The sequence below is a fragment of the Budorcas taxicolor genome, chromosome 4, assembly GCF_023091745.1.
Source record: "Budorcas taxicolor isolate Tak-1 chromosome 4, Takin1.1, whole genome shotgun sequence".
NCBI classification, from domain to species: Eukaryota; Metazoa; Chordata; class Mammalia; order Artiodactyla; family Bovidae; genus Budorcas; species Budorcas taxicolor.
Window position 1 is genome coordinate 51,062,463 of NC_068913.1, and position 23,147 is coordinate 51,085,609.

Here is a 23,147-nt window from a genome sequence, read left to right on the forward strand (position 1 = left end):
GTGTAAGCAGCATACCAGACAGTGATGTCATGAGCATGAGGACTTCCTCATGGATTAAGGAGCCAAGCAGTGTTTGGAAATCTGCTAATATGGTCAACGTGTTCTGTGGTTGGTGGCTGGAGGTGTGATGAGTGGAGAGGAGCGTATAAAATAGTCATGGTCCTCTAGTGCCCAGATCTTGGTTTCCAACATCATTCTCCAAGAGAAGGAACCAGTGCTCTTTAAAGACATGGCTGATTCTAGGGCAGAGGCAGGAAATAAACAAAAGGAGCTTAGAGCATCTTGCCGTGCAAAAAGTAGGGAGGTACTTAAAACAAAAACACACCAACGATATTGAGGTATGTCAAAGGCCTAAAGAAACCAACTGAAAAAGTTTCCCATGACCAAAGCTGGAACAACTTGAACAACAAAATTAAGTAGTGTTGATTTATAACTCAAAGAATAGTACAAATACTGTTGAGTTCACTGATATAAAAAATGATTAAACAAATGAAGAAATGAGAAACAACAGACAAAACTCCAGTGCAGAAGAATAGAATAAATTATGGAGATACTCTGCCCTCAAGGGGACAGAGCATAACTCCCTACTCCTTAAGTGTGGATTTCTTCCCAAGGAGTACAGTACAGAAAAGAGCAAAAGGATCACTTTGCAGGAGAGAAACCTGGCGCACACTGCTTCAGCCAGGAGGTCAAGGTTCAGGGCAGCAGTGGCAAGTTATGTAAACAGTGTATAGCTTTGATGCGATGTGTGAGCACAGCACTTTACCTCCACGGGTCATCTTTTTCTCAAAACCCATAATCCAAGTCTTACCAGGAGTGAAACACAGCATAAATGTGAACTGAAGGACATTTCACAAAGTACTCAAAACTGTTACGGTATCAAAAATAAGGAAAGTCTAAGAAACCCTCACAACCAAGAGCAACCTAAGGGGATATGATGACTGAATGTCACATGGTGTTCTGAAGTCTTGGAACAGAAAAAGGGCATCAGATAAAAAACTAATCACATATGAATAAATTATGAACATTAGTTAATGATAATGTAACAACAGTTAATTCATTAACTATGAGAAATACACTATACTAATATATAATAAATTTAATAATAGAGGAAACTTGGTATGGGGTACATCTTCTCTATCTTCATAACTTTTCTGTAAACCCAAGTCTATCTTAATATAAAAAGTTATTAAGGAAAAAAAGGCCATGGTGTGCATTTGTGTGGATATGGGTTGGAGGACGGAAGGTTGGAGATAAAGAAAAAGAGAAGGGAAAACCCATTCTATATATAAGAACTACTTCAAAACTTTCTTTCTACAAAATTTGACCTTTAATAAGTTGAACAGTGGAGCTGAGATTGGAGGTGAGACATACTTATTAACTGGGAAGATCCCAGCTTCTGAAATGAGCATTTTGATTCTAATTAAGCCCTAATTCCTATACTGTGGATTCAACTCTAAAACTTCTCATCATTATTTTACCCTTCTTTTCACATCTCTATTAATGTGAAAAGTGTTTCAAAGAATATATTTACTAATCAAAAAACCTTATCACGAGATTGTTTTTTCCATAAATAATGTTAATATTCTTAAAAAATTTTCATTCTCATTGTTTCACTGACTGAAAACCATATGTGCAGTTAAGTGTAGAGTTAATTGTACATGAAACAATAAAGATTTGCTCCTAGACTGCATTCTCTAGAAACAATTGCTGCTGGTCTGGTAGCTTGAAGAGAAATAAAATAAGAGGACATCTTTTTTAACCATATGTAAAGTAACTGGTGAACCATGGGAATGACAGCTTGATTTTTAAAGATGGAATTACGGATTCTGAAGGCACTCAATTTTCATTCTGGTTAGTAATCAATTCTGATTAATGATGGATTTCTTGGGGCTTCCCTATGCTTCTGTGTACGAAACAATGAAAGAGAAGACTGACTTGCTGTGTGTGAATCTTGACTTGCCCAGTCCCTTTGACGACTGGAGAAAGCTGAAGGGGTCAGAGCTTAACTTTCAGACCCTTATTCTCTCTTCTTTGGTGCTTTTCATTCCTTGATAAATGCAGATTCTATGCCCATAAAAGGCCAATCCTATCTAAAAACACTGATTAACAGCAATACATAAAGAAAACATTCTTTACATGTTTAGAAAGCATGTCTCCCCACTGTGTCTCATTCTGACACCATAGGAAGTTGAAAGTTTCTTGCCTGGTCACAGCGGCTGCTGAGCGAGGTCCAGGGGTCACAATCACATGGCTGACCTCCTCTGCCAGGGACCAGATTCCAGTATCCATCAGCACAGTGGTCACAGGTCCGGCCTGTGACGCTGGGCAGACATGGGCACATGCCAGTGTCAGGGTCACAGAGGCAAGGTTCCCCACTGGGGGGACACTCAGTGGGACCCACACCAGAGGGGTGACAAGAGCACCCCAGAAGCACAGAGCCATCACTGGGGGTGAATCCACGATAACACTGACAGTCAACAACCCACACAGATAGCTTTTAAGAGTGAAGGCATCCTTTCTTTAAAAGGCCCGAGGAAGAAACATTTTACAAGAACAGAATTTATCAAAGAATCTAGGTAGGCTGAATTCATTCAACTGTTTTTGATCTCCCCCAACTAATAATTTCCTATGGTTCAGCCAACTACGTCCCAAGAGCTCACAATTAGGATGAATGAAAGTATCACTGTTTCCTCACATCAGTCACCAAAGTTCCACTTAAATCAATGATCTGAAAACAAATGGTTTACTAAATTGACTTGGGTGAACTGATATAATTAAAATATTTCCTAAAAATGAATAGCATATTCCTTGAGAGTGAAAAAGTTGGCTTAAAGCTCAACATTCAGAAAAGGAAGATCATGGCATCTGGTCCCATCACTCCATGGGAAATAGATGGGGAAACAGTGGAAACAGTGTCAGACTTTATTTTTGGGGGGGCTCCAAAATCCCTGCAGATGGTGACTGCAGCCATGAAATTAAAAGACGCTTAGTCCTTGGAAGAAAAGTTATGACCAACCTAGATAGCATATTCAAAAGCAGAGACATTACTTTGCTGACTAAGGCCCATCTAGTCAAGGCTATGGTTTTTCCTGTGGTCATGTATGGATGTGAGAGTTGGACTGTGAAGAAGGCTGAGCACTGAAGAATTGATGCTTTTGAACTGTGGTGTTGGAGAAGACTCTTGAGAGTCCCTTGGACTGCAAGGAGATCCAACCAGTCCATTCTGAAGGAGATCAGCCCTGGGATTTCTTTGGAAGGAATGATGCTAAAGCTGAAACTGCAATACTTTGGCCACCTCATGCAAAGAATTGACTCATTGGAAAAGACTCTGATGCTGGGAGGGACTGGGGGCAGGAGGAGAAAGGGATGACAGAGGATGAGATGCTGGATGGCATCACAGACTCAATGGATGGGAGTATGAGTGAACTCCAGGAGATGGTGATGAACAGGGAGGCCTGGCGTGCTGTGATTCATGGGGTTGCAAAGAGTCGGACATGACTAAGCGACTGAACTGAACTGAACTGTCTTTCTTTCTCATGGAATTAAACCCTTGTCCTCTTCTACTTCAGTGATTCTCCTCTTTATACATTAAAGTCCGGTTGATGAGCTGGTTACAATGCAGATTCCTGGGCTCCACCCCACAGAGATCCAGTTCTCTGAGGTCTGAGGCACAGTCCCAGGAATCTGCATGACACTCCACCTCCATCCCTGGGTGATTCTGGCAGAGGGCACAGGGTTACACACTCTGAGAAAGAAGACTTCAAATCCTGTGGGGCATGTGCTGAAGTGTACAGTTTCAAAAGGCAAACTTACAACACCAGTGAGTTATTCCTGTAATGACACTGAGCTGCGCGTGCACTGCACCCATTTCTGCTGCTGAGTTCAGGACACCAGCCCATTCTCTGTGGGTGCTGGCACTACGGACCTAACTGAAATGAGTACAGGAGTTGCTACCACAGTTCAAGCTGCCACGTTTCCTGCCAAGAGCTTTGCAGACTTACTCGTGCAGGTCTGATTGAGGGCCAATCCAAAGTAACCTGGTTTGCAGAGCTGGCAGTGGGGCCCTGACTGTTGTACAGACATTTAAGGCACTCCCCTGTGACTGGGCTGCAGGACCCTGGATCAGTTACATCAATATTGTTGTTACAGGCACATGGCCGGCAGGGTGCTCTGGAAATTCTTGGATTTCCATAGAAACCAGCAGAGCATTCTCCACACTGCACACCTGAAAGAAGGGGAGAAGAAAAGAGAATGAGATAACAAGTGTGTGTGTGTGTGTGTGTGTGTGTGTGTGTGTGTGTGTGTGCGTGCGCGCGCGCATGTGTGTGGAGAGTGATGTGGATAATTGGACTCCTCTGGGGATTATGAAAGGTCACACATTTAGGATGAATAAGAGAAAGTGTTCTAAATTAAAACCATTTTAATTTACTATCTATTCAGAGAATAAAAAGGTTATTTGGATATAGAAAGTTCTTGGTGAAGAACAGACTTTAGTCTTCCTTAAAAAACCACAGAGTTGTGAGTTCAGGATTCCTGGGTCCTCAAATAAGCAAAACCACTCAAATATGCCTCTGGATCCAAAACTAATCTCAGCCCATGTTCTCCATGCAGCACTCATGGAGTTGACTCATTGGAAAAGACCCTGATGCTGGGAGGGACTTGGGGCAGGAGGAGAAGGGGACGACAGAGGATGAGATGGCTGGATGGCATCACTGACTCGATGGACGTGAGTCTAAGTGAACTCCGGAAGTTGGTGATGGACAGGGAGGCCTGGTGTGCTGCGAATCATGGGGTTGCAAAGAGTTGGACATGACTGAGCGACTGAACTGAACTGAGGACAGTAACATTACATTCCCAACAAAGGTCCATCTAGTCAAGGCTACGGTTTTTCCAGTAGTCATGTATGGATGTGAGAGTTGGACTATAAAGAAAGCTGGGCACCGAAGAATTGATGCTTTTGAACTGTGGTGTTAGAGAAGACTCTTGAGAGTCCCTTGGACTGCAAGGAGATCCAACCAGTCCATCCTAAAAGAGATCAGTCCTGAGTGTTCATTGGAAGGACTGATGTTGAAGCTGAAACTCCAATACTTTGGCTACCGATGCGAAGAACTGACTCATTAGAAAAGAGCCTGATGCTGGGAAAGATTGAGGGCAGGAGGAGAAGGGGACGACAGAGGATGAGATGGTTGGATGGCATCACCGAGTCAATGGACATGAGTTTGGGTAAACTCCAGGAGTTGGTGATGGACAGGGAGGTCTGGCGCCCTGCAGTCCATGGGGTCGCAAAGAGTTGGACACAACTGAGCAACTGAACTGAACTGAGGACAATGCAACTCTTTAAACTCAACATTTTAGAAGATGCTCATTTGCTCTGTAGAAAGGTTTTCTGCTTCATATTGAAAGTCCCACAGCTTAGTCATATCATCTAATTTACATGCATATTTTAGGGATATAAAAAGCAAGGTACCAGGTAAATGCAAGTTACTGATTTATCAGACAAAGTCCAGTTCATAACAAGATTTTGAAGGATGACGAAATGATGCTCTATCTTCCCCTGCCCATCGTGATCACTCTACACTTCAATACAATTGATTCTCTACTCAGTGGTCCTTTAGAGAATGTGAAATCAGAACAAAAGGGAAAAAAAAGGTGCATATGAATGCCATACCTTTCACAGTTTCTCCCAGTTGTAAATCCGCCACAGTTGAAACATGACCCAGTTTCTGGATCACAAAGTTCAGCAAACCCATTACAAAGGCAGGGGCAGCGGTTGGGAAATCCGAAGTAGCCTGCCAGGCACCGGTCACAATGGCGGCTGGCCACTTCTCCATGGCAGGGTCACTGTCCCGCTACTTGGTCACATATGGCGCTTTGTGACCTTTGAGGGTGGCAGTGACAAGCTGAGCAAAACAAAGAGAAACCTGTCAGGGTCAAGGGGCTAGTGGTGGGTTGGTGAGAGTCACAGTTCTGATATCATAATCTCTAATTTACTGTATCAACCCGATCAAGGTAAATAAATTTGAGTCCATACAGTGCTTAGAATAGAGCCTTGCATGTACTGGGTCCAGGTATATGTGCTCAGTTGGCAAGTTATATCTGCCTCTGTGCAACCCCATGGACCGTAGCCCACCAGGCTCCTCTGTCCATGGAATTTTCCAGGAAGAATACTGGAGTGGGTTGCCATTTCCTACTCCAGGGGATCTTCCCAACACAGGGATCAGTCCTGTGTCTCTGTGTCTCCTGCACCCAGTTACATATGATTTGTTAATAAGAATTCACTGATTTCATTTGATCAACAGTATGTTGTAGACAACTGCAGTGTTTTATTTTTTTAATTGTGGAATGACATATGACATTATATTAGTTTCAAGTGTACTACATGATGATTCCATATTTGTATATTGCAAAACGATCACCATCATTAAGTCTAATTAATATCTGTCACAACATACAGTTACAATATTTGTCTTGTGATGAGATATTTTAACTTGTTCTCTTATAACTTTCAAATATAGAATACAGTATTATTAACTAATGTCACCATGCAGTACATTACATTCCAATGGCTTACTTATTATATAGCTGGGAGTTTGTACCTTTTGACTTTGTTCACTCATTTTGCCCACCTCACCTCTGGCAACCACTGATCTATTGGTGCTCTATACCCATGAACTTGATTTTTGTTTGTTTGCTTTAGATTCACATATAAATGAGATCATACTCTTAGAGAGCGAACTTATGGTTACCAAGGGTAAAGGGTAGACAGGAGGGATAGACTGGGAGTTTGGAATTGACAGGTACATACTACTATGATTCATGTACATACATAACTGAATCACTTTGTTGTACACCTGAACCTAACACAATATTGTTAATCAACTATCCTCTCATATAAAATAAAAAAATAAATTGAGAAAATGTGATCACACAGAATTTGTTGTCTTCTGACTTATTTCACTCAGCACGAACCCTCTAGGTCCATTCAAGTTGCTGCAAATGTCAAGACTTCCCTTTTTTAAAATGACTGAATAATATTCCATTATTATATTATAGATATATGTATCAGTTCAGCTCAGTTCAGTTCAGTCATGTGTGACTCTTTGCAACCCCATGGACTGTAGCGCACCAGGCCTCCGTGTCCATCACCAGCTCCTGGAGCTTACTCAAACTCATGTCTATTGAGTCAATGATGCCATCCAACCATCTCATCCTCTGTTGTTCCCTTCTCCTCCTACCTTCAATCTTTCCCAGCATCAGGATCTTTTCAAATGAGTCAGTTCTTCATATAGGGTGGCCAAAGTATTGTAGTTTCAGCTTCAGCATCAGTCCTTCCAATGAATACTCAGGACTGATTTCCTTTAGGATGAACTGGTTGGATCTCCCTGCAGTCCAAAGGACTCTCAAGAGTATTCTCTAACACCACAGTTCAAAAGCATCAGATCTTTGGCACTCAGCTCTCTTTATAGTCCAATTCTCACATGCATACATGACTACTAGGAAAACCACAGCTTTGACTAAACAGACCTTTGTTGGCAAAGCCATGCCTCTGCTTTTTAATATGCTGTCTGGGTTGGTCATAGTTTTTCTTCCAAGGAGCAAACGTCTTTTAGTTTCATGGCTGCAGTCACCATCTGTAGTGATTTTGGAGCCTCCAAAAATAAAGTCTGTCACTGTTTCCACTGTTTCCCCATCTATTTCCCATGAAGTGATGGGACTAGATGCCATGATCTTAGTTTTCTGAATGTTGAGTCTTAAGCCAACTTTTTCAGTCTCCTCTTTCACTTTCATCAAGAGGCTCTTTAGTTCTTCTTCACTTTCTGCCATAAGGGTGGTGTCATCTGCATATTTGAGGTTATTGATATTTCTCCCGGCAATCTTGAACTCAGCTTATGCTTAATCCAGCCGAGTGTTTCTCATGATGTACTCTGCATATAAGTTAAATAAGCAGGGTGACAATATACAGCCTTGATGTACTCCTTTCCCTATTTGGAACCAGTCTGTTGTTCCATGTCTAGTTCTAACTGTTGCTTCCTGACCTGCATATAGGTTTCTCAAAAGGCAGGTCAGGTGGTCTGGTATTTCCATCTCTTTCAGAATTTTCCAGCTTGTTGTGATCCACACAGTCAAAGGCTTTGGCATAGTCAATAAAGCAGAAGTAGATGTTTTTCTGGAACTCTCTTGCTTTTTCCATGATCCAGCGGATGTTGGCAATTTGATTTCTGGTTCCTCTGCCTTGAGTATCTGGAAGTTCACAGTTCATGTATTGTTGAAGCCTGGGTTGGAGAATTTTGAGCATTACTTTACTAACATGTGAGATGAGTGCAGTTGTGTGGTAGTTTGAACATTCTTTGGCATTGCTTTCCTTTGGGATTGGAATGAAAACTGAACTTTTCCAGTCCTGTGGCCACTGCTGAGTTTTCCAAATTTTCTGGCATATCGAGTGCAGCACTTTCACAGCATCATCTTTTCAGATTTATATATCATATTATATCATGTAAATACATACCTATATATACATCACATTTTATCTATTCGTCTGTTGGTGGAAACAGGTTGTTTCCATACCTTGGCTACTGTAAATAATGCCGCAGTGGACAAGAGGGTGCAAGTGTATTTCCAAGTTAGTATTTTCATTTTCTTTGCATAAGTACCCAGAAGCAGAACTGCTGGATCATATGGTAGTTATTTTTAAGTTTTTGAGGAACCACCATGCTGTTTTTCATAGTAGCTGCACCAATTCACATTCCTAGTGTACAGGGTTCCCTTTTCTCCACATCCTTGCCAACACTCATTATTTCTTGTCTTTTTTGGCAATAGAATTTCTAATAGACATGAGGTGATATCTCATTGTGGTTTTGATTTGCATTTCTCTGATGACCAGCGATCTTGAGCATCTTTTCATGTAGCTATTGGCCATACGTGTATCTTCTTCAGAAAAATGCCTATTCAGACATTCTATCCTCTGTCCATTTCAATCAAGTGTCATAAATGCTGTTTATACAGAGCATCTGAATAAGTAATGTTTTTAATGATTCAAACTTCCATGAAACTTAGGATTCAACCTTTCCAATTATAAAAATAAGAAGAATCACACTTAAATGTCTAGATTTTTCTTTACCCTATGTGAGATAATAATAGAGATTCAATCTTTTTCTGGTAAATTGCAGAATTCTTTGAGCCAATCTTCCCTATACAAAAGTGTGATGCTTGTTTGTTTGACAGGGTGGTACGTGGAAGAAATGTTTTCTCCTTTGTGTGTCAGCGTTTCATAATTTTTTTAAAGAAAAGAAAAAGAAATGATGGACCAAAGCACTGTCTACTGAGTAGACAACCATGCCCAGGTGATGACCAGGAAGGTGTACCATCTCTCTGAATCATAACTGAAAAGATATGTTCCCTGATTTGGAAGGAGAATTAACCTACCTGGGTGTTTTCATGGTTCATAAGGAAGATTTCTCAGCGGGGAGCAGTGTTTTCACTAATGGTTTACATTGTGAACAGAGAACTATTTACCCTGAACATGACAGTCTTGGTAAAGAATTAGCAATGCTAGATGAAGCCTCAGCTAAGCCTTTATTAAAGGGTGGCTTATGAAATGAGTTCCAAGGTTAGTTGTGACCCCAGCAGCAGAAAGGGTAAAATTTTGGCGACAGGGTCATCCCACTTTTCAACTTCCCAATCTTATGGTTTTAGCCTTTCCAACCACTGGGTTTATGCACCAGGTGATAAAGCTGGGGTTACACAGACAACTCCATGGGGTTCTCACATCCTCCCTGGGCTACTACGTTCCTATCATCACGCATGGTACCTAAGAGAGCTCTGCACACAGTCAGTGCCCACTGCATGAAAGAATAAAGTATGGCAGAAAAATTTTCAGTGTTTTACCTACATTGATAGTCTGAACAAATATAGACAAATTCCCAATTCCACCTCTTTTAAACTCCCCACATTGATTTTCCCGCCTTTAAAACTCCAAGGTTGAGAACACGTGTGTTTTCCCCATCTGGGTTTTGCTATGTACAGTGACAGCCACGTTGCTCCAAACCATAGCTTCCTGTTGAGCACATGTCACAGCAGCGGCCAGTCACACCAGGCTTACATCGGCACTGGCCTCCCAGTCGGCTGCAGCTGGGTCCCTTCGAGCCCTGTGGATGACACTTGCAAGTTGCAGGGAACAAAGAAAGTTAGAGGGAAAGGAAGTGACAGCAAAGCACCTTGGCCCATTGGTATCTCTAGTTTTGATCTGTCTTTCTCTTTGGATACCTCTACCCCCTCAGATTATAAGGATTAAAGACAATCATGCCTGTGAAGTACTTAGCACAGTGTTTGGCACAAAGTAAGTACTCAATAAACACTACTTAACACACATCACTTAGCAGTAAACATTACTTAACAAGTTACTGAAAAGCTTGAAATAGATCACTTCAGTCATTAGTTGTTCCAATGTTATTCTTATTGATGCTATTGTTTCTTCAATTCCTGATGATCTATGTTGATGCCAGATTATGCCTTTCATTTCCCTTCTTCCATCTTTCATGAAATTGTGGGCATCCTGAAGCCGGAGTCCTGCATGGAAGAAGCATCTGACTGGAACTCAGGAAGCCCAGACTCTCATTGTGGCTGTCACTCTACAGCACTGATTCTCAGCTAGGGGGAGATCTTGCTCCCCAGGGGACATATGATAAGGTCTGGGGGCATTTTTGGATGTCACACCTAGCAGGAGGGTGCTGCTGCTATCAGGTGGGCAGAGGGTAGGGTAGCTGCTAAACATCTTACAATACACAGGATAGTGCCCCCTTCCCAGCAAAGTGTTACCCAGACCTAGATTTCAAAAGTGCTGAAACCCTGTTCTACAGTTTAGTGAAATGGGCAAGTCACCTCACGTTTTGGACTCAGTCTCATTTATTAAATGAAGGTTGAGGGATGAAAGAGGTTGTTTATAGTTCCTTCTAGCCCTAACATTCCAGGATTCCAAAGAAATATTTTAGGACCGTTGTTCCAGAAATCTGGCATTCCCCAAGTGACTGCCAGGCCCTTCTTTTACATACTTTTTCTGTACTGTAAGTTATGATTTCAACACATGGAGAGAATGCACTGTGTATCTAATCATTGAGCAATTGGTATTTACATTGGCTGTTAAGCTAAAACATATTAAACCCCATTTCACTCATGTTCCTTTGTATAGACAACGGTGCTTCAGCGGAGCCCATTGAACAGATACCCACAGCCCCATTGCGCAGCCTGGCAGACAAACTGGCTATAAGCCTTTCACATGCTCCAGGGAGCACCTGAGGTCCCGATGCTGAGGCAATTTCAACACAGTTGTGTAGCTGATATTCATCTAAATCCTGCTTGCTGCAGAAATTCTTCAGTGAGTTGATTTGGGGAATAAGACCAAGCTTTTAAAATAATGGGGAAAAAAAAGGTTTCTGTTCATAGTAGGATCCTGCTCAAGATTCCAGTTATTAAAATAATTAGATTTATGAGAGTCATGGTTGAAAAGAGACTCAATTTCATTCTTTTAATTGCATGCAACTGAAGATTTTAAGATTTTCAGTTTATTTAAGAAATCTTCAACTAAATATTTACATTTGTTGATTTATGGCAAAGAAAACAAGCCTTTATCTTTTTATTATTATATTTTCTTACTTGCTAATCAATTTGTCTTAGATTAGAAAGACTGCTAACTAGACTACTTGCGATGGATTAAGAAATGACAGCTTAGGGAGCTTCCTGATGGTAGCGCGGATAAGAATCCACCTGCCAATGCAGGGGACACAGGTTTGATCCTCGTTCCGGGAAAATCCCACATGTCACAGAGCAACTAAGCCAGTGTACCACAACTACTGAGCCTGCGCTCTGGAGAACTGCGAGTACTGAGCCCGCATGCCGCAAAATAAATCATTAAAAAATTCGGATTTAGATGGTGCACTCTCTAGTATTGCTGTGGAACTCTAATTCCACAAAACCCTCCTTTAGAAAGTTTTGTCTTTTTCTATGGCTGATTCATGTTGATGTTTGGCAGAAAGTAACACAATACTCTAAAGCAATCATCTTTCAATTAAAAATAAACACATTAAAAAAAAGAAATTTTTGTCTTTTCCAGTTACACATGGACAGTGCTGTTCTACATCAAACAATCTGCCTCTTAGGTGACTTGCAGTACAGATAAACATATTAAACCTCTGAGAAGTACTGCAAGAAAGTTACCTTTGTTTTTATTGGATTATAGTTGGTTTTTAATGCTCTGTTAGTTTCAGGTGTACAGTACAGTAGTTCAGTTGTATATATAAAAAAGAATATATATTGGAGTAGGAAATGGCAACCCACTCCAGTATTCTTGCCTGGAAAATCCAATGGGCAGAGGAGCCTGGCAGGCAACAGTTCGTGAGGTCATAGAGAGTCAGATATGACTGAGTGCACACACACATATAAAGAATATACATATACATATGTATTCTTTTTCAGATTCATTTCCCTTAGAGGTTATTACAAAATATTGACTTTAGTTCCCTGTGCTATACAACAGGTCCTTGTTGTTTATCTATTTCATGTAGTTTATACCTGCTAATCCCAATCTCCTAATTCATCCCTCCCCATATTTTTCCCCTTTGATAACTACAAGCTTGTTTTCTGTTTTGTAAATAAGTTCATTTATAGAAAAATACTTTCAAAACTCAGCATTTCCACACTTATTTTACGGCTTGGTCCTATATCCAAATAATATTTATTAACATCCTGTATGCTTAGTGTTCCACAGATGCATTTTGGGAATTGCTGGCTAAAACCACACAGCTATTATGGGGACAAGGACATCATTTCAAGCTTATTCTCAAGGAGAAATGATCTATAGTTTAATAGTTACATGAAGAATAACTGTTTAGGTTTCTTGAGATTTTATCTAAATTATAACCTAATACTATTCAAAACGTTTCCTAATGACTTGGTTGAAATAGTGAAGAATGGTATAGCAAACTGATCACCAAGTTTGTTGTTTTGAACAATTGGTGGAAAAAACAGCACTGGAAATAAGTTTGAATTCAACAGGTCAAGTTGGGAGGTGAACCCGATGGCGCAGATAAATCTCCCCTGATCTTTTTGCTTTGTCTACACTGACGTTAGTTTCCATGGGCTTTACTTCAAGCCTCTTCAGTCTTTTCCTTCCTGTCCTCTGACACACCCGCACCGCGGGGCAATCTCAAACTTGGATGACGATTTCAGTAATCCACGCGCTTCTACTCCTCAGATTTCTAACCTCATCCTCCCAGCATGTCAGCCTCTCGCTCCTCAAATTTCGTAGAGAAAACAGGCAACCGCAAGGGACTGCAGTCCCCTACTTCCTGTTGCCCAGATCCTGTCTCACAGGGACTGACACCCATCCTCACCCCTGCAAGCTGGTGAGGGAGAGGTGTCCCAGGGAAGAGATGTCCCGGCAGCTACGCCCTGTGCCCGAGGGGACTTGCCTGTGGAATACGGACGGGGAAGCCTGCTGTGCTCCAGTCCATGGGGTCTCAGAGAGTCGGACACGACTCGGTGGCCAAACAGCACTGCCCTCCTGCTCCAGTCTCCCCTCCAACCCCATCCGCATGTGCTTAAACCTCTCCCATCTGTAGCGCCGCCTCCTTGATCTCAAATGTGTCTCCTGCTACTGCCTTGTCTCTTGGTTCCTTGGAAGTCAGATTTCGGTAACGATTGTTTCCTGGCCATCTTCACTACCTCCTCGCCCATTTACCCTCATGCCAACGCAACAGCCCTCCCCTAAATGTTGGGGCTCCTTGGGGTTCTCTCACAGGCTCTCTTCCTACCCCACGTCCATTTCCTAAGTGACTGTAATGAAGCTGCGTCTTTGCTTTTCATCTGCATTTATGTCTGCTGCCACATCTCAGTCCTGGTTCCAGCTCTGCACAGACAAGCCTATCGGTTGTCCCACAGGTACTGCCAATCAAACACACCCACAGTCTCCTTTCCTTTCAGTGCCTATTGCCAGGAAATAGTGCCACCATCTGCCAAGCTGCTTGGTGCAGAAAACTGAAGGCCATCTTTGATACTTGCCTCATCATAATCAACACGCCCAATCCATCCCACTTGCTCCCACCCCCAACATCAAGTTCTTAACAAGCCTGGTCAGTCTGACCGACTGATATGTCTCAGATGTGTTTATCGCTCTTCATTTCCCATCACTTCCCTAATCTAGGCCACCCGGATGACCATGGTGAGAGCCCCAAAGATGTCCCAGTTCAGTTCAGTCACTCAGTCATGTCCGACTCTTTGCAACACCATGAATCGCAGCACACCAGGCCTCCCTGTCCATCACCAACTCCCGGAGTTCACTCAGACTCATGTCCATCAAGTCCGTGATGCCATCCAGCCATCTCATCCTCTGTCGTCCCCTTCTCCTCCTGCCCCCAATCCCTCCCAGCATCAGAGTTTTTTCCAATGAGTCAACTCTTCGCATGAGGTGGCCAAAGTACTGGAGTTTCAGCTTCAGCATCATTCCTTCCAAAGAAATCCCAGGGCTGATCTCCTTCAGAATGGACTGGGTGGATCTCCTTGCAGTCCAAGGGACTCTCAAGAGTCTTCTCCAACACCACAGTTCAAAAGCATTAATTCTTCGGTACTCAGCCTTCTTCTCAGTCCAACTCTCACATCCATACATGACCACAGGATAAACCATAGCCTTGACTAGATGGACCTTAGTTGGCAAAGTAATGTCTCTGCTTTTGAATATGCTATCTAGGTTGGTCATAACTTTTCTTCCAAGGAGTAAGTGTCTTTTAATTTCATGGCTGCAGTCACCATCTGCAGTGATTTTGGAGCCCGCAAAAATTAAGTCCGACACTGTTTCCACTGTTTCCCCATCTATTTCCCATGAAGTGATGGGACCAGATGCCATGATCTTCCTTTTCTGAATGTTGAGCTTTAGGCCAACTTTTTTCCTCTTCTCTTTCACTTTCATCAAGAAGCTTTTTAGTTCTTCTTCACTTTCTGCCAGAAGGGTGGTGCCATCTGCAAATCTGAGGTTATTGATATTTCTCCCGGCAATCTTCATTCCAGGTTGTGTTTCTTCCAGCCCAGCGTCTCTCATGATGTACTCTGCATGGAAGTTAAATGAGCAGGGTGACAATATACACGCTTGACGTACTCCTTTTCCTATTTGGAACCAGTCTGTTGTTCCATGTCCAGTTCTAACTGTTGCCTCCTGACCTGCATACAGATTTCTCAAGAGGCAGGTCAGGTGGTCTGGTACTCCCATCTCTTTCAGAATTTTCCGCAGTTTATTGTGATCCACACAGTCAAAGGCTTTGGCATAGTCAATAGAGCAGAAGTAGATGTTTTTCTGGAACTCTCTTGCTTTTTCCATGATCCAGCAGACGTTGGCAATTTGATCTCTGATTCCTCTGCCTTTTCTAAAACCAGCTTGAACGTCAGGGAGTTCACGGTTCACATATTGCTGAAGCCTGGCTTGGAGAATTTTGAGCATTACTTTACTAGCATGTGAGATGAGTGCAATTGTGTGGTAGTTTGAGCATTCTTTGGCATTGCCTTTCTTTGGAATTGGAATGAAAACTGACCTTTTCCAGTCCTGTGGCCACTGCTGAGTTATCCAAATTTGCTTGCATATAGAGTGCAGCACTTTCACAGCATCATCTTTCAGGATTTGAAACAGCTCAACTGGAATTCCATCACTTCCACTAGCTTTGTTCGTAGTGATGCGTTCTAAGGCCCACTTGACTTCACATTCCAAGATGTCTGGCTCTAGATGAGTGATCACATCATCATGACTATCTGGGTCGTGAAGATCTTTTTTGTACAGTTCCTCTGTGTATTCCTGTCACCTCTTCTTAATATCTTCTGCTTCTGTTAGGTCCATACCATTTCTGTCCTTTATCAAGCCCATTTTGCATGAAATGCTCCCTTGGTATCTCATTTTCTGGAAGAGATCTCTAGTCTTTCCCAATTTGTTGTTTTCCTCTATTTCTTTGCATTGATTGCTGAAGAAGGCTTTCTTATCTCTTCTTGCTATTCTCTGGAACTCTGCATTCAGATGCTTATGTCTTTCCTTTTCTCCTTTGCTTTTCGCCTCTCTTCTCTTCACAGCTATTTGTAAGGCCTCTCTAGGCAGCCATTTTGCTTTTTTGCATTTCTTTTCTGTGGGGATGGTCTTGATCCCTGTCTCCTGTACAATGTCACGAACCTCTGTCCATAGTTCATCAGGCACTCTGTCTATCAGATCTAGGCCCTTAAATCTATTTCTCACTTCCACTGTATAATCATAAGGGATTTGATTTAGCTCATACATGAATGGTCTAGTGGTTTTCCCTACTTCAATTTAAGTCTGAATTTGGTAATAAGGAGTTCATGGTCTGAGCCACAGTCAGCTCCTGGTCTTGTTTCTGTTGACTGTATAGAGCTTCTCCATCTTTGGCTGCAAAGAATATAATCACTCTGATTTTGGTGTTGACCATCTGGTGATGTCCATGTGTAGAGTCTTCTCTTGTGTTGTTGGAAGAGGGTGTTTGCTATGACCAGTGCATTTTCTTGGCAAAACTCTATTAGTCTTGGCCCTGCTTCATTCCACATTCTAAGGCCAAATTTGCCTGTTACTCCAGGTGTTTCTTGACTTCCTACTTTTGCATTCCAGTCCCCTATAGTGAAAAGGACATCTTTTTTGGGTGTTAGTTCTAAAAGCTCTTGTAGGTCTTCATAGAACCGTTCAACTTCAGCTTCTTCAGCATTACTGGTTGGGGCATAGACTTGGATTACTCTGATATCAAATGGTTTGCCTTGGAGATGAACAGAGATCATTCTGTCGTTTTTGAGATTGCATCCAAGTACTGCATTTCAGACTCTTTTGTTGACCATGATGGCTACTCCATTTCTTCTGAGAGATTTCTGCCCACAGTAGTAGATATAATGGTCATCTGAGTTAAATTCACCCATTCCAGTCCATTTTAGTTCGCTAATTCCTAGAATGTCAACATTCACCTTTGCCATCTCTTTTTTGACCACTTCCAATTTGCCTTGATTCATGGACCTGACATTCCAGGTTCCTATGCTATATTGCTCTTTACAGCATCGGACCTTGCTTCTATCACCAGTCACATCCACAACTGGGTATTGTTTTTGCTTTGGCTCCATCCCTTCGTTCTTTCTGTAGTTATTTCTCCTCTGATCTCCAGTAGCATATTGGGCACCTAATGACCTGGGGAGTTCCTCTTTTGGTATCCTATCATATTGCCTTTTCATACTGTTCATGGGGTTCTCAAGTCTTCCATTTTTGTCTCCCCTCCATCATCAATTTTCTACCCTATTGCCACAGCAACCTTTTAAAAGGCAGTCTATTCAGATAACATTCCTTCTTCAAAGTTTCAGTGACTTCCCATCGCCTTAGGATATCTAAGTCACATCTCTTTTCATTCTGCTGCTCCTGGACCTCTCAGCTTACTAGTTCTCTATGTGGGAGGTACCCACCCTCATGGGGCATTTTAGAAATTCCAAGGGGTAATTTTGGTTGTCAAGGTAATTGGGTGAGGTGTGTGACTGGCATTTAGTGGGTGGAGATCACAAATGCTAGACATTCTCACAAAAAGGAAAATCATCTCGTGTCTCTGATAGCTTTTGAATGTTTCACCGAAGATCCATGAAGGAGGATTCTGTTTATAGTTATGAGTTGAAAGCTTTACCCTGTGTTTTTAAAACATGTTAAACTTTTTTACAACACACCTGCTTGCATGGCTGTCTCATATGTAGTGATTCTACACGTATGAGCATCTCCACACTTCACTGTCTCCCAGTGTATTCATGTCCATGCATGTACATATTGAAGGACATACTATAGCTCCATAAATTACTTCCCTTTTATTTCACCTTTGTGTTTGCACATAACACTGATAGTATTCAGAAGTTGTGTGTTCAGGTAGACTATAATTCCTGTGAATTTCACTGCAGGATAGGAAAGAGTGATACAAAATATTTGTAATAAGAAGGGAAGGTTGTGTCAGCTGACATTTAGAGCCACTGCCTGAGCCAAACCAAAGGACCTGTCACAACTCCCAGTATCTGCATGACTGTGCTGCCACTTCCTGCGTAACTGCCTACATCTCCTCCTTAGAGCGTCAGCCCTGGTGACGGCAAGGAAGGTTCTAGTCTGTCTTACACCTATGCCTACCCCAGTGGCTAATTTTCAGTAAATGCTTATTAAAAATTCTGCAGTAAAGAAGTATACATGCATTCTTAGTATTATTGTATCTTTAAGTTGCTACTAAGACGACTCTGCATTCTCCAAACACAAACCAAGCAGGGTGACACTCAGAAGGAAACCAGATGGGTTAGGCTTAGGACTGAGGACAGCCAATCCAGGACTGCTGTTTACAGTTCTTGGTCAGAGCTGGTTTAAGAGCTGGCCATTCTTGGCGCCAAGCCGATGGAACAGATGACAAGAGTTCCTGTTAGCTGCAGAGGTTTATAATGCCGACTCACTTCTCCTAGAAACTTCTAAGGACTTTATATTACCAACTACAGTCCATCCCAGGGTTTAAAAGAAGAATGCCAGTTTTATATTCTAGAATGCGTTATCTACGTTTTGAGTCTCAGCACATTTTTCTGGACGCACCTATCATGTAATTAGGGCGACTGAAAAAAAAATGAACTGACTCATAAACAAAAGATATTTGTGCAGAAGGGTTGAACACAGCTTTCCTCTGGTTTTCTTGGTAATGCATCTCAGTTAATCAGGCTACAGAGGAGAATGAACTTAGAGAGGGTCAAGTTCCAAGCAATCAAGTATTTCCCAGAACAGCAGAATTGCTTTAGTCTGTAATCATAATGTGCAAGGATTTTTTCCTACTGTCATCCTGGGTCAGAGACTCTCAGGAACACTGCAGGTGCCCTGCTCAGATCTCCCCACCCACCAGCTGCTGTGGCACTGGATGCTGAAAGCTCACAGCTGTTCCCTTCTCCAGAGAATTGGACTCAGTCAGTGTCCAGGAGTGGGTGTACTCCCAGGGGGCAAGGGGTGGGGTGGGAGCCTGCAGCTGATGATGACCCGGGCACACAAAGCCCTACCCCTCACCTCCATGTGAAACCAACCCATGGGGCAGTTCATGCCCCAGAGCTCCCTGAGCCCATCCTGGCTGAGTTCCTTCTGCTGTCTCCTCACTCCTCTTTCCCAATGAGCACCTCAAATCAGGAGCACCTGAATCTCTGCTTATAAGGAATCTCATTCTAAAATGATGACTAAAGGCCTCTTCTGGGGTTTTGGACAGTTTGCCAAGATCTGGTGGCTCTCTTAATTTTTATTTTGGTTTTAGGATTTTTCATGACTATATGTAAGAGAATGATCACTTGATAATTGACCAAATGGACCTATTTTTAGTTAATTTCAAATTGTCCATGTATATTCTACATCTATCAAACATCATTGCGGTGGTTTTGTTTACACGCTGTCTTCTATATCAGGCTGAGGATATGTTGAGGGCAAGAACCAGATTTTTTCCCCCTCAGGAATCAGCACAGTGCCTGGTTGTACCCTCAGAGAATGGGTGATGAATGGACAATTTGGATGGATGCATTTAACACAGCATCCAGTGATTACTTTGGAATTTATAAACTTTAGAGATATTTAGGACATGGATTTAAAATGAGAAGTAACTTGGATCTCATAAATGTAAGTTTCATGACTGTTACGATTACAATAATAACATCCCTTTGTTACTAGGAATCCTTATTTTCTTCCTTTCCCTTTCTTTTCTCTGCCTGGGTTCCCACCTATCAGGGTTTTTTCCCCTTAATTAAACCTGTTGGATTTGATTCTCTTTCTTTGTAACTCACATGTTGGTTCATGAGCCCAGTTCTATTTAAAGTTCCTCATCAGAATATGAATTATATGGGTTAGAGAAATCATGACAGTTTACATTTCCCATTCAGGAGTTGGTTTCTACTTTCCATTTCAATTATATTGAATTTCAGAGAAACAGTGAATAATTTTTTAGTATGTCTCAAGTAATATTTGAGGGCAATATTTGGCACATATTTATGTCATATGCAAATGTAACTGGGTGCCCTGTATCTTTCCTCCCTCCATCTCTCCCTCTTTCCTTCCTTCCTTTCTTTCCTAAATCTTGCAGTCCCATCTTTGATGAAATAATCTTAAATAATGGCCTTTTAAAAATGTTATAATAGCTGAACTTGATGAATACAAATCCAAGATATACCTGCCCCATACTAAATTCTATAATAGATAATGAAATTAAGAAGTTCTAGCTTGTAAATTAAAAGTGTTCGATGGTTATAAACTGAAGTTTAGAGATACAATACACAAAATATGGAGAGAGATATATACATATGTATATACTTATATATAGCTAATTAAATCAGGGGTTGGCAAACTTCCTATAAAGATCAGATAGTAGAGGACAGAAGGAAGGCTCAAGAGGGAGGGGATATATATTCATATTCACATATACATATGCATATGTATGTGTATATATATGAATGACTGATTCGAGTTGTTGCACAGCAGAAACCAATAAAACATTGTAAAGCAATTTTCTGCCAGTTAAATTTTTTTTTTTTAATCCAGGAAGGCCAGATAGTTAATATTTTGGCTTTATGATCATAAGATCTCTGCTGCGAATACTCAGTGGTGCCTTTGGAGCTTGAAAGCAGCAGAGGTAATACGTAAACAAACAGGCGTGTCTGTGTCCCAATAAACATTGGTAGGGTTGTCGTATGCCAATTAAATCACGATATTAGGAGATTCTCGCAGATATTTAAAAACAAAATTTAACAAAGCAATTTGATTTTTATCCACAACATTTTAAAAAATCTCACACAATTCTGTACAATTCTGCTAATGGTGGGATGAAACTGGCACTTTCATGCATTACTGATGATCCTGAAAATTAATTGATGAATACCTACCAGAAAATTAATTTGACAGATTTCAAGAGCCATGAAATTTTGGTAAAGTAGGACTGCATTTTAAACTATTAAAAAAATATACCAACTATGCAGAGTTATAAAAAAAAGAAGCAACTTAAAGACCACAAGTAGGGGAATAGGTAAGTAGATCAAGTAAATTTATTCAGTGTCTAAACTCTGCCCAGTGACAGGACTGAGCCTAAAGATGTGGACCGAATGAAAGGTTTGGAATGAATACCTGTGGCCCAAATTTGGAGGGGAGAACAATGAAAGACGTTACTCAAGGCAACACTATGCATGGTTCCTAAAAATGGTAAGCTTACAAAAGCACCAGAAGAAAATGCTTATGATGTGATATAAAGTACCAAAAAAAAACCATGAAAAAAAAATCTTGTCTGAGCACTCTGATTACAATGATAGAAAAGCATAATAGGTAGAAATTGGAAAGTTACAAGATGACAATAAGTAATTAATTATTGGTGGACTGTCTCCCCAACTTTCTATAATGCAAGTACACAGCTGTGGCTCCAGGCAGAGATGCTGAAATCAGGCCTTTTGGCTCTGAATTCTCACTCCTCACTCACTAACTCTGTGACCCTTTCCTTCAGTTCTGTCTGTAAAATGGGAATAAACACAGACTTCCCTCACAGAGTTGTCATGAAGTCTCAACAATAGAATATGGAAAATACTTCAAACCGGGGCTGACAAGTGTGTTCTGGAAGATTTGCCATTGTTATTCAACGACCTTCATAAACAGGAGATGATTTTCATAATGAAACAAATAGATTTCTATTTCTCATGAAACACTGCAAAATACAACCCTACATGTACAATTAGAATGGAACTCAGTTCAGAAGGAAGCATCCACAAGGCTTTGTAGTACTTACAGAATCAACCAGGATGTGTGAATGAGCCTTGAACCTTCCTTCCAAAGGCTGGGAAAAACAGACATCAAGGGAATATTGTACATCTGGTTCTAAACAGATGGGTGTGGGAAGTAGCATGATTCTGTATTAAAAGAAATAAAGCAAAAATTCAGTGTCAAAAGTACAGTTATATAAGCTAAGCAGCCATTGCATTTGGTGTGTTCCACGTGTGCTGTGAAGCGGGTTCCACTGCCGGATGGAGGCTTGGTTTAGATCTAGACCAGCTCAGGTGGGTTGGGCGGTCAGTTCATTCAGACTCTCTGGCTCTACCACAGGATTGTACCACATAGCGAAACACTGGGAACTGGCCAAGGGGTGTCACGACTGCTCTGGGGAAAGGATGGAGCAAGTGTACTCCCTCCCACCTATCAGGCTAATATTAATAAGATTTCTGTTTTATTCAGCCACAAATCTCCAATGCAAAATTACTGGCCTGAAAACTAGACTTTTGGCTGCTGAGCTAACTCAAACTGAACGTTGTACTCTTATTTTTGTAGCATTTCGTTTCTTCACATCTCCAGGCATCCAGGGGAACAGAAAACAAACATTCAGGATCAGAGTCAGGCTGTCTGGGCTGGAGCCCTGGTTCTGCTATACATCAGCTATAAAACTCGAGCAAGTCATTGAAATGTTCTCAGTTTCCTCCTCATCTGGTGAAAACAATATCTACCTCACTGAGTTGTTAGGAAAATTCAACGTGATATTAAATGTAAATCATAGTGTAGCATATAGTAAACACTTAATAACCATTACAGTCTCCTTTGATACACCTCTTCTCCCACATAGTTCCTGGTTACAAAATACTGATAGACAAACAACATTCTAAGAAATCTTCAGCATTTGAGGCCAGGTCCCCAAGCATACCTGGAAGCTGCTGGTAAAGCCTGAGGCTTTGGCTGTGGGGTCTCGCGTGTGCAGTGCTTGCTTGCTCCAGTGGGGTTAATCACCATCTGGATGGTCCAGTCATCTGCAGACTAGACAGGCATCACATAAGGGCATGATCCTGAGAGGATGCATGCACCAACACATTTCTAATGGGTAGTGCACGGGATAAATTTGCAACCCAAAGTCTGCTTGGAAAATGGAGTTTTGCATTTGTGAGAAGAGAGTCACCCTCAGGCCTAACTTTCTGGTATTTGAATTATGATCCAGGTAGAAAGAATATTGTTTATGGCCATAGATGTAATTCCGGGGTCTAGAAAACCCCTGGGACTCTTGAAGGTCTAATCTTTTAATTTTTTTTTAACTTTTTATTTTGTATTGGGATATAGCCAATTAACAAACAATGTAGTGATA

At 41.5% G+C, this 23,147-nt stretch overlaps 1 protein-coding gene across 1 annotated transcript in view; it reads right to left on the reverse strand.

Annotated features, from left to right (window-relative positions):
* The window catches only part of LAMB4 (laminin subunit beta 4), a 117,510-nt gene that overhangs the window by 41,088 nt on the left and 53,275 nt on the right, over positions 1-23,147 (reverse strand). The window contains 8 exon segments of the mRNA XM_052638388.1: positions 2,207-2,427; positions 4,005-4,064; positions 4,067-4,228; positions 5,679-5,903; positions 10,025-10,168; positions 11,225-11,402; positions 21,813-21,933; positions 22,716-22,825. Of these exon segments, the coding sequence (XP_052494348.1) occupies positions 2,207-2,427; positions 4,005-4,064; positions 4,067-4,228; positions 5,679-5,903; positions 10,025-10,168; positions 11,225-11,402; positions 21,813-21,933; positions 22,716-22,825 (1,221 nt within the window).